Raw genomic sequence first — 15,474 nt, forward strand, 5'->3', positions numbered from 1 at the left:
GTGGCGACTAGGGGCTTTTCACAGTAACTTCATTGAAGCCTACTCGTGATAATAAGCGATTTTCATTTTTTTTTTTCAAGAGCGTATTCCCTCCACTGGCCAATGTATGCGGATCCAATTTAATGGCCTCGCCTAAAGTGAGTTTTTAGGCAGGGGGGCAATTAATCGGGTGGGGGAGGTGCCGCCTGGGAACCTTGCCATCCTCCTGCCTCTGTGTTAATTAATTTTTATTGTGGATGGCCTTGTCACCCTGCTGATAATTCAGCACCAGCTCATTGATGTCCGCCTCAGGGCCTGATCACTTCAGCCAGCAGCAGGTGAGGCAGTCACCATGTTGGGTATCGGAAAGGCAAACCCTGTGTTGTTGACTTGTGGACTTCTGGGAGGGAGCCCCTTGTTGTCAGGCACTCAGTGCCTGACCAGGGACCCAGCCTCAGGAAGGGGGAGAGGAGGGCAGGGCTGTGTGCTCACTGGGAGGCAACACCTGCCCCTGCCCCTCTTGTGACCCCCCCATCCTGCCCTCACTCACCCATGGCCTGGGCCCTTGCAGATCCTGGCTCTGTCACTGATCCTGGCTCTCTCACTGTTCCAGACTCTCTCACTGATCCTGAATTTCTCCTGGCGCAGTGGGTTAGCCCTGCTGCCTCACAGCGCCGAGGTCCCGGGTTCGATCCCGGCTCTGGGTCACTGTCCGTGTGGAGTTTGCACATTCTCCCCGTCTCTGCGTGGGCCTCACACACACTAAACCCAAAGATGTGCAGGGTAGGTGGATTTGCCGCGCTAAATTACCTGTTAATTGAGAAAAAAATGAATTGGGTACTCTAAATTTAAAGAGACAATGAGTTAGAGAGATGGAGTGGTTTAGGGAGGTAATTTCACAGGTGTCGTCTCGGCCGTCAATAGTGGAGCGATTATAATCGGGCCAGAAACGGGCGGAATTGGAGGAACGCACCAATTTCAAGAGGGTTTCAGGGTCGTTGGAGACGCCAAAGATTGGGGGGGTGGGGGGTGGGGGGTTGGGGGTGGGGGGTGGGGGGGGGGGGGGGGGGGGTGTGGGGTGTGAGGCCCCTGGCAATAAGGGTGAGATGTTTAAAATTGAGGCTCTGCTAGATCAGGGACTAATCGTAAATGAGACTTAGAATCATAGAATTTACAGTGCTCGGCACATAAAAGTCTGCTCCAGCATTTGGAAAGAGCACCCCAATTAAGCCCATACCTCCACCCTATCCCCGTAACCCAGTAACCCCACCCAACCTTTGTTTTTGGACACTGAGGGCAATTTAGCATGGCCAATCCACCTAACCTGCACATCTTTGGACTGTGGGAGGAAACCGGAGCAACCGGAGGAAACCCACGCAGACACGGGGAGAACGTGCAGACCGCACACAGTGACACTAGCCGGGAATCGAACCTGGGACCCTGGAGCTGTGAAGCGACAGTGCTAAGCACTGAGCTATGGTGCTGCCCAGTTGTTGCAAGTTCGGGTAGAGTTTTGGATGAGTTTATGTTTATTGGGGGGGTGGGGGTGGAATATGGAAGGGAGGCTGGGAATGCAATGGAATAGTCCAGTCTGCTGGGAACGATCATTGATCAGGAACAGCTGATTTGAGATGAACACAGAGGTTGAAAAGGTCACGAATCCCCAACCAAATTAAAATGAAGTCTAACTCTTTTCTCTTTCTCTCTCTCTCTCAGGATCCCGCCTTCGCCAGGAGGACTTCCCGCCCCGGATTGCCGAACACCCCTCCGATCTGATCGTGTCCAAGGGGGAGCCGGCCACTCTGAACTGCAAGGCGGAGGGGAGGCCGAACCCCACCATCGAATGGTACAAGGACGGCGAACGGGTGGAGACAGACAAGGACGACCCCCGCTCTCACCGCATGCTCCTGCCCAGCGGCTCCTTGTTCTTCCTGCGCATCGTCCACGGTCGGAGGAGCAGGCCCGACGAGGGCAGCTACGTCTGCGTGGCCCGGAACTACCTGGGAGAGGCGATCAGCCACAACGCCTCGCTGGAGGTGGCACGTAAGTCGGCAAACGCTTTGCTGAGCGAGGAGCTGGTCTGGAGCGCCCATGTTGAGGCCCTGGGGGTTGTCGGGCCAATCCAGGGGGTGGGTGAGCTGAATTAACCCCTCAAACTGCCCAGCAGCATTGGTTAGAGGTGTGGGTTGTGTCAGCCACCTGAATTCAGATGTGCCTATTTGCATTTCTGCTTTGTCATTAACACACAAAACATGATAAACGGGCACAGGGCTGGATTCTCCGGCGGAGGGATCCTCCATTTCGCCGGCAGCGCACTCACCCCCGTGGATTTTCCGACGGCGTGGGGGGTCACCCACAGTGGGAAACCCCAGGATGGAGGATCCCATCCACTGTCTCTAGTCACGTGATCCCAATGCTCACATTTCATTTGCATGTGAACTTTAACCTTTTAGTTTGTTGGATAAATAGGTAAGAGGAGAGTAATAGAAGAGATTGTGAATGTTTGATCTCTGAAGCTGCTTCACTCTCCTCTGAAAACGTTTAAGTGAATGTAAAACTGTGAAGTACATTTCATCCACCTGTGTCTGAGGTGCTTTTCTACGATAAAGATGTCACTGTAACTTCACTTGGGGATAAGTCAGCGAATGGTACAGGCTTTCGGTGGACTATAGAGAGAGTACTTTGAGCTATCTGACTCCGAGGTGAAGTACTGGTGAATACTGATCTCTCACTGGGATCAAGAGTGATGCCTGCAGCTTGAAAGGATGCGTTAAGAGCATCACACATCGATTGCATCAGTTTAAGGGTGAGTTTCTTATTCTATGCTGGCATGAAGTAACCCTTGTGATGATATTGGACAAGGCAGAGACTTGATAGAAGGGTCTCTCCTTCATAATGACAGAGTTTTGATTGCTTCCAGCTGCTCTGTCTACTCAGCGTGCAGTTAAAAATAAAAACAAGGAGATTTTCTGATTCTGATCCAAGATGTCACTGTTGTGACTGAGGCAACTTGTGCTTCCCTTGTTCAGTGTAGATTGGTTTGATTTTAATATGGGCGAAAGGTACACTTGCAGTTCTATGGGTAAAGCGCTTCATTCCATGTGTCCCTGAGTGTCAGCTTTGGTACATGCACACTATACAGTGGATCAAAGGGACAATTCACTCCTCATACTGCGCAGCCTGTGTGCCCACGCACGCACCCTCCCGATAATTAGACTGTGGCATTGATTGGTGCAGGACCTGTGGCTCACGGAGTGCTGACGTCACAAGTGAGGACCAAAGAAAAAGAGGAAAGAGGCTTAAATTTCTTGCAAGTGTTGAATCCACTCTGGCAGGCATCTGAATACCACACAGGACACCAGTGATTTTAATCACATCACAGACCTTGTCAAGTACACCCATCCCACAAGCCATATTTGATTTGATCTCTTCTTTAAAAATTGAAACTACAATTCCTGATCAGCATGTTCCTGTTGCAAATTCAAATGAAGAAGGGGTATCTTAATTGGCTTTAATTCTCCCCGTTCCTGTAGAGGATCCATAGTTGAGAATGCGCGACTTGTGGGCAGCACGGTGGCCTAGTGGTTAGCACAACCGCCTCACGGCGCTGAGGTCCCAGGTTCGATCCCGGCTCTGGGTCACTGTCCGTGTGGAGTTTGCACATTCTCCCCGTGTCTGCGTGGGTTTCGCCCCCACAACCCAAAAATGTGCAGAGTAGGTGGATTGGCCACTCTAAATTGCCCCTTAATTGGAAAAAATAATTGGCTAATCTAAATTTATAAAAAAAAAGAGAATGCGCGACTTGTGAGTTAAGCCTGCTGCCTCACGGCGACGAGGTCCCAGGTTCGATCCCGGCTCTGGGTCACTGTCCGTCTGGTGTCTGTGTGGGTTTCACCCCCACAACCCAAAGATGTGCAGGCTAAGTGGATTGGCCACGTTAAATTGCCCATTAATTGGAAAACAATGAATTGGGTACTCTTAAATTTATAAAAAAGAGAGAATGTGTGAGTTGTGAGTGTATAAACTGTTTAATCTTCACTGCAAAACCATTGATTGGATTCTTTCACAATTCTGTTTTAAACAAGAGATTTGAATTTATATAGCGCATTTCACTATCTCAGGATGTCTCTAATCTTTGATTGATTGATATTTATTGTCATGTACCGAAGTACAGTTAAAAATATTTTTCTGCAGCCAAGGGAACGAACATAATACGTACATAGTAGACAAAAGAATAATCGACAGAGTACATTGACAGTGGTGCATGAACAAATAGTGATTGGTTACAGCGCGGAACATGGCCAAACTTGGCTCTTTTCTCTCCCTACAGATGCTGCCAGACCTGCTGAGATTTTCCAGCATTTTCTCTTTGGTTTCCGATTCCAGCATCCGCAGTAATTTGCTTTTATGGCCAAACAAGAGGAGCATAGGGCGTAGTGAATAATGTTCTTACAGGGAACAGATCAGTCTGAGGGGGAGTTGTTGAGGAGTCCTGTAGCTGTGGGGAAGAAGCTGTTCCTATGTCTGCGGTTCTTCAGACTTCTGTACCTTCTGCCTGATGGAAGGGTCTGTAAGAAGGCAATGCCTGGGTGGGAGGGGTCTCTGACAATGCTGTCTGCCTTCCTGAGGCAGCGGGAGGTGTAGACAGAATCAATGTGTGGGTGGCAAGCTTGCGTGATGCGTTGGGCTGAGTTCACCACACTCTGCAGTTTCTTGCGATCTTGGACCGAGCAGTTGCCGTACCAGGCTGTGATGCAGCCGGATAGGATGCTCTCTATGGCACATCTGTAGAAGTTTGTGAGAGTCGATGCAAACATGCCAAATTTCTTTAGCTTCCGTAGGAAGTAGAGACGTTGTTGGGCTTTCTTGACTGTTGTATCAACGTGAGTGGACCAGGACAGACTGTTGGTGATGGTGACCCCCAGGAACTTAAAGCTATTGACCATCTCCACTTCGGAGCTATTGATGCAGACGGGAGTGTGTGTCTTGCTGCGCTTCCTGAAGTCGATGATCAGTTCCTTGGTCCTTCCTGCATTTAGTGACAGGTTGTTTTCGGTACACCATGCAACCAAGTGATCTATCTCCCTTCTGTAATCTGATTCGCTGTTGTTTGAGATACAACCCATCACAGTCGTAGCACCTGCAAACCTATCGATTGAATTGCAGTTGAATCTCGCCACACAGTTGTGTGTATAGGGAGTACAGTAGAGGACTGAGCACACATCCTTGCGGGGCCCTGGTGTTGAGGACTATTGTGGAGGAGGTGCTGTTGTCTATCCTGACAGATTGCCGTCTGTTAGTGAAGAAGTCAAGGATCCAGCTGCACAGGGAGGGGTCAAGTCCAAGATTGCAGAGTTTGTTTATAGGTCTTGTCGGGATAATGGTGTTGAAGGCGGAGCTGTAGTCAATGAACAGCAGTCTGACATAGGTGTCCTTGTTGTCGAGGTGTTTGAGTGTTGATTGGCGGGCCAGGGAGATAGCAGCTGCTGTGGACCGATTGCCGCAGTAGGCGAACTGCAGTGGAACGAGATCATCCGGGTGGCTGGCGTTGATCCATCTCATGACTAGCCGCTCGAAGCATTTCATGATAAGAGACGTCAGATCCACCGGTCAGTAGTTGTTGAGACAGGCTACCTTGTTCTTCTTTGGTACTGGTATTATGGTGGTCTTCTTGAAGGAGGTGGGGACCTCAGAGCGGAGGGGTGAGATGGTGAAGATATCTGCGAATACACTCGCCAGCTGGTCTGCGCAGGTTCTGAGTGCTCACCCAGGGACTCCGTCAGGGCCCATCGCTTTCCGCGGCTTCACTTTCAAGGAGGCAGCTCTTCCCTCTGAGGCTGTAATAGTGGGTATGGGTCTGTCTCTCAGCAGTCAATGGGGTGCAGTCACTGGTGTATTGTGTAACATCCTGCAGTTAATGGGGTATGGTCGCTGGTGTCTTGTGGGACTTGCTACAATCAATTTTCTGGCATCAAACTGCCACTCACGCAGCAGTGAGTCAAGTGACCAGATCATGTATTCCCGTAATATTGACTGAGATGTAAATATTGGTCAGGACGTCCCTGCTCTACTTGGCATGGTCTCTGTGGAATTTTTTCCATTGACTGAGAGGAGAGTTAGTTTAACATCTCACCCAATAGGTGGTAGTGTCCACGGTGAGATGGCCCCGCAGTACTGCAGTGACAACTGAAACCATTTGTCTTGACTCCCTGCTACAAACTTTGTTCTCTAGTTGCTGCCTTCATCCATCGCTTTGGCATCTATCTGAGATTGAGCCAGGCTATTTTCAACCTTGGTGTCATATGTGGCCTCAAGATGCGCTTACGCTCAAACTTCCGTGACATCGCTAAGACCACCTAATTCTACCTCGTAATATTGCCCCAGCCTCAATCACCTGCTGCTGAAACTCTCCTTCAGTCCTTCACCGACTAGATTTGAAAAAAAATTAATTTATAATGCCTAATTCTTTTTTTTTCCAATTAGGGGGCAATTTAGGGGCTGGTTTAGCTCACCAAGCTAAATTGCTGGCTTTTAAAGCAGACCAAGCAGGCCAGCAGCACGGTTCGATTCCCGTACCAGCCTCCCCGGACAGGCGCCGGAATGTGGCGACTAGGGGCTTTTCACAGTAACTTCATTGAAGCTTACTCATGACAATAAGCGATTTTCATTTTCATTTAGCGTGGCCAATCCACCTACCCTGCAAATCTTTGGGTTGTGGGAATGAGACCCACGCAGGCACGGGGCGAATATGCAAACTCCACACGGACAGTGGCCCGGGGCTGGGATCGAACCCGGGCCCTCAGCGCCGTAGGCAGCAGTGCTAACCACTGCGCCACCTCCCTGCCCCTTTTACTAATAGATTTGACTGTTGCAGCACAGTCCTGGCCAGCCTCCCGCCTTCTGTTCTCCAGAAGTTTGAGCTCGTCCACAACTCTGCTCCCTGTGTCTTACCTCGCCCCAGGTTCCGTTATCGCCCCTCACTCCCTGTGCTCACTGACCCACATTGGCTCCCGGTTGAGCAGCGCCTCGATTTTAAAATGCGCACTCTTGTTTTCAAATATTTCCATGGGCTCACTTTCCCCGATCTCTCTCATTTCCTCCAGCCCTAAAAACCCCTGAGAGGGACATCAAAATCTGGCCCCCCTGACCACACAGTTTTAATTGCTGCACCATTGGTGGGCGTGGCTTCGGTGGGGTGGGCCCCAGGCTCTGCAATTCCCTCCCTCAACCTCTTCCCCCCCGCCCTCCACCTCACTTTCCCCCCTTTAAACTCTTCCTCGGACCCTCATTCTCCACCCTTTCGGTCACTTGCCCTCAGATTCGCAGAGTGTGATTTGATCATGCGACTGTGCTGTGTTTTGGGATCTTTTACGACGTTTCTGACATGTTGTTGTCAGACCTGCCAGTTGCATTGTTGGCGTATCCCAGGAAGAATCGGCACCTGGGGGGGGGGGGGGGGGGGGGGGGGGGGGTGACTGGAGGAGGAGATTCAAAGGACACAGTTACGAGCTTGGACTCAGTATAATGACAGTGATACCCTGACCCCTCGACCTCCGAGCCTTATTGTGGTTTCTCTCATGGGGGGATGGGGAGGGTGGGTGAGGGGGGGGGGGGGGGGGGGGGGGGGGGCTGGGCCATGGACATTGAGAGGAAATAATTCAAAGGGTGCCCGTCGTTTAATGTAACGGGATCCAATGGGAAACGGACAAAGAGCGCAGCTGCTTGACAAGGAACTTTGATCAAAGCTTTGTACATTGTCCACGGTCGATGGTAACCTGCAGCTATGTTACATTGTGTGATCACAGCACAAGAGGGCTGGCATGACAGGCCAGTCCTGATCCTTACTCCTTTTGCAAAATTACAGGATCAGATACATGTAATGAAGCCCAGGTTAATGAGATGCCTGCTCTTCTTTTTACCCACTCCCCACACCCAGCCTCGGACTAACAAAAGCCCAAAAGTCACGAATTGTACAGCTCAGAGGCTACTCGAGGTATCTGATTACCATCGCTCTCTCTCTCTCTCACACACACACACACACAGTAATCAAGCCTGGATTGTAATAGCTGGGTGACTCTCAGGGCTGATGGCACTGATAAGGCCCTCATTTCTCTCCCTTTTTTTCCCCTGTCTGTTTTGTTTGCTTTGCAGCGCAAAGTTACATTCCTCCCAGGAAGGGTGCTTTGATGAGTATCTGCCTGAGGTGAACTCCCAGCCTCACAGCCTCTCGTAGCGCAGCCCACGAGGAATAAAGAACCTTTGCCTTATCTCACTTGCACCGCGAGTGGTGTTCCCTGAGTGGCCACTCTCCTCCATCGCCACCCTTTACCAGCGGGCTCAGGTCATATGAAATAAAATAAGGAACACTTCAACGATGGGACCACGGGCGGGCAGCACGGTGGCGCAGTGGGTTAACCCTGCTGCCTCTCAGCGCCGAGGTCCCAGGATCGATCCCGGCTCTGGGACACTGTCCGTGTGGAGTTTGCACATTCTCCCCGTGTCTGCGTGGATTTCGCCCCCACAACCCAAAAATGTGCGGGTTACGTGGATTGGCCACGCTTAATTGAAAGGGGGGGGGGGGGGTGCGCGTGAGACCATAATAATCGCTGGAGGGGGTGAGGTGTTTTAAATCAATTATTATTTTGGAGTGGCACAGTGATGCAGTGGTTAGCACTGCTGCCTCATGGCGCCGAGAATCCGGGTTCGATCCCGGCCCCGGGTCACTGTCCATGTGGAATTTGCACATCCTCCCCGTGTCTGCGTGGGTCTCACCCCCACAGCCCAAAAAGATCATAGAATTATGGAATTTACAGTGCAGAAGGAGGCCATTCGGCCCATCGAGTCTGCACCGGCCCTTGGAAAATCCACCCCACCCAAGCCCACACCTCCACCCCATCCCAGCAACCCCACTCAACCCTTTTGGATGCGAAGGACAATATATCGTGGTCAATCCACCTAAACCTGCACATCTTTGGGCTATGAGAGGAAACCGGAGCACCCGGAGGAAACCCACGCAGAGACCGTAGAGACAGTGACCCAAACTGGGAATCGAACCTGGGACCCTGGAGCTGAGAAGCGACCGTGCTAACCACTATGCAGGATGCAGGATAGGTGGATTGGCCACGCTAAATTGCCCCTTAATTGGAAAAAAAGAATTGGATACTCTAAATTTATTGAAAATAAAATCAATTAAAATTTGCACATTATCTTGTTGAGACACAACCTTACCATCTCTCGGTTGGGCAACTCACTCACCTGAAGTCCCACTCGAATCACTCACCCTGGGCCCCCCCCCAGGACCAGTGTCCCACAGGATGTCCTAGAGTTACGGAGCAAAAGGTTTGCCTGAAATGGGAAAAATTGTTAAGATAAGGAACAATCCCTGAAAATACAGTGCAGTTGGTTATCTTGCTCTTTGCACCCTGGGTTCTCCAAATCCTACCATTCCACTCTCCCCATCTTCCAACCCCCCCCCCCCCCCCCCCCCCCCCCACGCCCCCCAAAGTTATGCCCCAATTGTCCACCCCTCCCCCATCTCACTCCTCCCCATTTACATCCTCCCCCTCTCCTCGCTGCAGGCTCTCAATAGAGCAATGGTCACTCCATTTCTGAACAACTTTCATATCCTCACGATGTGCCAAATCATGGGAAAGCCAATAAATGTACATTTCTGAATTGTTCTCGCCATTGTAACAAGGCAGCTAACTTGAAAACAACCAATGCCCACGGACACCTGTCTGCTCAGGATCAGATAATCATTGTCGTCACTGATCCTCTTGGAGGTGGAGAAAAATTCCCCCCATCTTCTCCATCAACATCACTCATGAAATCTCGCCCGAACCTTCTCTGCCCCAGAGGGAAGTTGCCCCCAGCAACACCAGGCTCTCCTCATCCTCGGTACCATTCGGGTCAATCTCCTCCGCACCCTCTCCAAGGCCTTGGCAACCTTCCTAAACTGGGGTGCCCAGCGCCCCAGCTACGGCCTAACCAGTAATTTAATGGCCACCTTTGACGGGAAAGCAGCCAGAGCATCTGCCAAAAGATATTCTGCGCAAGGGGATGGGGGTCTTTGGCATCCAGTTGGTGGTGTGGGCTCGCTGATTGAGTGGCAGATTGAAGGATGGTTGGGAGGGGGGGGTGGGGTGGGCAGTGATTTGGGCTGTCACGTGGTGAGAGGATGGGGGTTGGGGAGGGGTGTAGGTTAGGTGTGTGGAAGGCAGAACACTGAGCAAGTTAGCCTATGATTAAAGGAGAAAATCTTCAATCGCTTCATTCCTTTGGTGGTAATCTCTAGTCCGTACAGCCTCCTTGACCGTCTCATCCTCTCAGGGGACAGGCAAGCCAGTGGCGATTCTTTGTGGAATTTTTTTCTCGATGGGCCGAGTCAGGCCGATTATTTATTTATTAAAAAAAATAAATTTAGAGTACCCAATTCATTTTTTCCAATCAAGGGGCAATTTAGCGTGGCCAATCCACCTATCTTGCACATCTTTGGGTTGTTGGGGCAAAACCCACGCTAACACGGGGAGAATGTGCAAACTCCACATGGACAGTGACCCAGAGCCGGGATCGAACCCGGGACCTCGGCGCCGTGAGGCAGCAAGGCTAACCCACTGCGCCACCGTGCTGCCCCATATCACGGTTGACCTGACTCTGGCCTTAACTGCACTTTCCCGTCCGTGGTCTCCCCAACCCTGGACTCCCATCTTCATCAATAGTCAGCCTGACGTCCCAGGTTCGATCCTGGCTCTGGGTCACTGTCCGTGTGGAGTTTGCACATTCTCCCCGTGTCTGCGTAAGTTTCACCCCCACAACCCAATGATGTGCAGGGTAGGTGGATTGGCCACGCTAAATTGCCCCTTAATTGGAAAAAATGAATTGAGTACTCTAAATTTATAAAATAAAAACATCTTTGGGTTGTGGGGGCGAAACCCACGCAAACACGGGGAGAATGTGCAAACTCCACACGGACAGTGACCCAGAGCCGGGATCGAACCTGGGACCTTGGCTCCGTGAGGCAACAGTGTTAACCACTGCGCCACTGTGCTGCCCGTGACAATAAAAGTTATTTATTAATTAATAAACTTTCTTCCCCCAAACAGCTGCTCAGCCTTGGGGTCGATTGGAAATTTGAAATCTGGGATTGATTAATTTTTTTTAGCAGCCAAATAGGGTGGTGAGGGTGAGGATCGTGGGAAGGAGGTGGAGTTAAGGTGCAGATCAACTTTGATCCTGTCGAATGGCCGGTCAGGGCCGAGGGGCTGAGTGACACACTCCAGTTTCCTCATTCCTGGGGACAGGCAGCTTCCATCGAGCGCTCAATTCCGTGGAGGGGCCATAATATAATTGGGAACATAGGGATAGTAACCTGGAGGAGGAGGAAGTCCTCTTCAAACTGGGAAGTTTAAAGTTTCTCTGTCAGTTTCTCATGTTTGAACAGGGCAATCGTGCTGAGACATGAGGTTCCAAATCTCTGGTCAAATCAAGAGTTTGAAATGTTTCACAAGGCCGGAAGTTTCAGTCTGATGTTTTGTGAGACAAGCTATCTATCTAAGATTAGCGAAGGCCCTGTTGATAAACAGAAAAGGAATTCACTCTGACATCCTGCTTCCCGCGGGGTCCCAGTTCAACTCCAGGTAAATCAGCACTAATTCCCAGCTGATCGTCCTGCGCAATGTTGAGGGAGTGCTGTACTGCAGTGGGTCAGTACTGAGGGAGTGCTGCACTGTCAGAGGGTCAGTACTGAGGGAGTGCCGCACTGTCAGAGGGTCAGTACTGAGGGAGTACTGCACTGCAGTGGGTCAGTACTGAGGGAGTGCCGCACTGTCAGAGGGTCAGTACTGAGGGAGTGCCGCACTGTCAGAGGGTCAGTACTGAGGGAGTACTGCACTGCCAGAGGGTCAGTACTGAGGGAGTGCTGCACTGTCAGAGGGTCAGTACTGAGGGAGTGCCGCACTGCCAGAGGGTCAGTACTGAGGGAGCGCTGCACTGTCAGAGGGTCAGTACTGAGGGAGCGCTGCACTGTCAGAGGGTCAGTACTGAGGGAATGCTGCACTGTCAGAGGGTCAGTACTGAGGGAGTGCTGCACTGTCAGAGGAGCAGAATTTTGGGTATCTGATTCCTCAGTGGGCTGCCTCATGCTCGGAGAGACTAGCTGAGCAGCAAATAGAGAATTAACTGAAATTTATTTTGTCATTCCGGCTTCCCCCTCTTCCCTCTTTCCCGCTGCTCCCTTGGGTCACAGCACAACAGTTAATGAGCAGCATCGACCAGCGGAACGTGATGGTGCGGGTCTGGGTATAAATGATGACACCTGTCACCTTGAAGGTTCCTGGGATTAAGACTGTAACAATTAAACCCGAATAAATTAACGGGCTGGTGATGGATGGCGAAACACGCCATTGGCCTCTGTGTGCGAGAGGTGAGCCTGTTCCCCGATCTGTTGTTGGCAAAGCCGATACTTCAACAATCCGTCTTTGCTGCCAGGGCGTCTCACTCTTTCCGCTTCATTCGGTTAAAATTCGTTGATAAATTTGTTTTGATCTCAGCTTGTCATTACCCTGTCCCCTGAGGGAAGAATCAAAACGGTATTTTTTCTTAATGAGATCATTTGCATTTTCTCCCCATATCTAATTAATTGCTTTGCAGCATGGATCCCGCGACCCTCTGATGTGGTTGGTTAACGTGAGGTTTACCTCGGCAGCTGAAATTTAAAATGATCGGCTGTCTCCCTCCCCGTCCCCTACCTCTGTCATCTTCTCCAGCTCCACCCAGATGTGTGGGCACCTCTCATTCTGGCCGCTTGACCATCCTTAAGTCCCATCACTCCACGATTGGCAAATAGGCATCAGGTGTTTGGGCCCTAGGCTCTGGAATTCCCTAAACCTTTCGGTACCTCCCCCTCTCTCTCTCTCTCTACTTTAATTTGCTCTTTGAAGCTCCTCTTCGACTAAGTTTATTGACGAAGTAAAGGCCTTTGGAATCCCTCCCCGTGGCTCGATGTCAAGTGTTGTTTCATGCTGCTCCTGTGAGGCATCATGGGAAGTTTTACAATGCTGGAGGTGCTCTATTGTTTTTGCGGACGTCGGAATCTCCTCCAGTGTGAGAGATCTCCCGTTACAAATTAGTGCAGTGCGGGGGATAGAAGAGGGAGCTAATATACAGCCACAAGCTATGGTTCCTGGATGTCTCAATCCTATTTTGCTCGGACGTTTGAAGTGCCCAATTCTTTTTTTTTCCCCAATTAAGGAGCAATTTAGCATGGCCAATTCAGCTACATCTTTGGGTTGTGGGGGTGAGACCCACGCGGACACGGGGAGAATGTGCAAACTCCACACGGCCAGTGACCCAGGGCTGGAATCGAACCCAGGTCCTCGGCGCCGTGAGGCAGCAGTGCTAACCCACTGCCCCACCTTGCCGCCACTGGATGACCCAATCCTGACCCACCCCTCCCATTAATGTCTCTCCACCCTCTTCACTGCTCCACCTTACAGAGAGAGAGAGAGCTGAACAGGAGGAACATCAGAATTGCCGGGATAATTCTCCCTCTTCCACTTTCGCCTGCACCTGCTGTCAAGAATCCCAGCCTCGTTGTCCTCCCTTTAACCCGATACTCCTGGTGTCTGGGATGTTCAAAGGCTCTGACTAATCCGTCCTGTGTCAGAGCAGCTTTGGACACCAGGGTGCGGAGAGTCTGTCTTTCTCTTTTCCTGGTTAGTTTAACAATAGAAGCCGGTTCCGCTCCCGGCGAGGAATCTCGGGGCCCTTTCAGAGCCGGTAAACAGCTCGCTGACCCTGCAGCACCCCCTCAGCACGATACCGAGAGTTCCCGCCACGGGGGTCTGCCGCTCGCGTCTCCCCAGCGGAACCCAAAGCCACATCTCCGGGGGAGGATGGGCAATGTTGAAATGATGAGGAGCTTTGTTGTAGTAAATCGGAGGAAATGATTTCCTTGGCACACGCATCGGTAACCAGACGGTCACAGATTTCAGGTCATTTGCAAAAGATGGGGGTGATGAGGCAAATGTTATTTTATGCAGCGAGTTGTTGTGATCTGCAGGCTGCTGTCTGAAGCAGGTTAAATAAAACTTTCCAAAGGGAATTGGATGTATATTAGTTTTTAAAATAAATTTAGAGTGCAGAATTCTTTTCCTTTTCCAATTAAGGGGCAATTGAGCGTGGCCAATCCGCCTACCCTGCACATCTTTTTGGGTTGTGAGGGGTGAGCCCCGACGGACAGGGAGAGAATGTGCAAACTCCACACGGACAGTGACCCGGGGCCGGGATCGAACCCGGGTCCTCGGCGCCGTGAGGCAGCAGGGCTAACCACCGTGCTGGTTTAGTACAGTGGGCTAAATAGCTGGCTTGTAATGCAAAACAAGGCCAGCAGCGCGGGCTCAATTCCCGTACCGGCCTCCCCGAACAGGTGCCGGAATGCGGCGACTAGGGGCTTTTCACAATAACTTCATTTGAAGCCTACTTGTGACAATAAGTGATTATTATTATTATATTATTATTGATTGGATATATATCAACAAGGAAATATTTTTAGGGGGAGCGGAAATGGGAGGGATTGGGTTACACTTTCAAAGGAGCCGGCATGGATACGGAAGGCCAAATGGCCTCTTGCTCTGCCCTGCCGGAAAAGCAAAGTGCCTCTTTTAGATTCCTTGACCAGTGGATCCATCCTCTCATTATCAACCCTCCCTCTCAAGCCCCTTCTGAATATTGCTGATTAATTTACACGCAGCAAGCTCCCACAGACAGCAATTGGATCATGACCATCTTATCTGCCTGAGTGATGCTGCTCGGTCATGATCTGGTCTGGTCAGGACGCAGGGGTGAACCTCTTTGAAAGAGGGGGTAGTGAGATCTTTTACCTTCACCTGAGTGGGAAGACTTCGCCCTCTCCGACGGCTTATCCAAAAGGTGTCACCTACCACGATGCAACACCTTCGACGTGCGTGTGCGCACCCTCACAATCTGTGCCTGAGAAAGGGCAGGATCTGACTTGGCTCTGATATTGATATTGATATTTATTGTCACATGTGCCAAAGTACAGTGAAAAGTATTTTTCTGCGGACAAGCGAACGTACACAGTATGTACATAGTAGACAAAAAATATTCGACAGAGTATATTGACAAATGGCAGATCAACAAATACTGATTAGTTACAGTGCGGAACAAGGCCAAACAAGAGCAGCATAGGGCATCGTGAATAGTGTTCTTACAGGGAACAGATCAGTCGAGGGGGAGTTGTTGAGGAGTCTAGTAGCTGTGGGGAAGAAGCTGTTCCTATGTCCGGATGTGCGGGTCTTCAGACTTCTGTATATTCTGCCTGATGGAAGGGTCTGGAAGAGGGCAAAGCCTGGGTGGGAGGGGTCTCTGACAATGCTGTCTGCCTTCCTGAGGCAGCGGGAGGTGTGGCCAGAACCAATGGGAGGGTGGCGAGCTTGTGTGATGCGTTGGGCTGCCGCAATCTGTGCACTGATCCCA

At 50.9% G+C, this 15,474-nt stretch overlaps 1 protein-coding gene across 1 annotated transcript in view; it reads left to right on the forward strand.

The window, feature by feature from the left end:
- robo1 (roundabout, axon guidance receptor, homolog 1 (Drosophila)) overlaps positions 1–15,474 on the forward strand; it is a 738,067-nt gene that overhangs the window by 398,559 nt on the left and 324,034 nt on the right. The window contains 1 exon segment of the mRNA XM_038801251.1: positions 1,696–2,022. Coding sequence (XP_038657179.1) covers positions 1,696–2,022 — 327 coding nt within the window.

The sequence above is a fragment of the Scyliorhinus canicula genome, chromosome 7, assembly GCF_902713615.1.
Source record: "Scyliorhinus canicula chromosome 7, sScyCan1.1, whole genome shotgun sequence".
Lineage (NCBI taxonomy): Eukaryota > Metazoa > Chordata > Chondrichthyes > Carcharhiniformes > Scyliorhinidae > Scyliorhinus > Scyliorhinus canicula.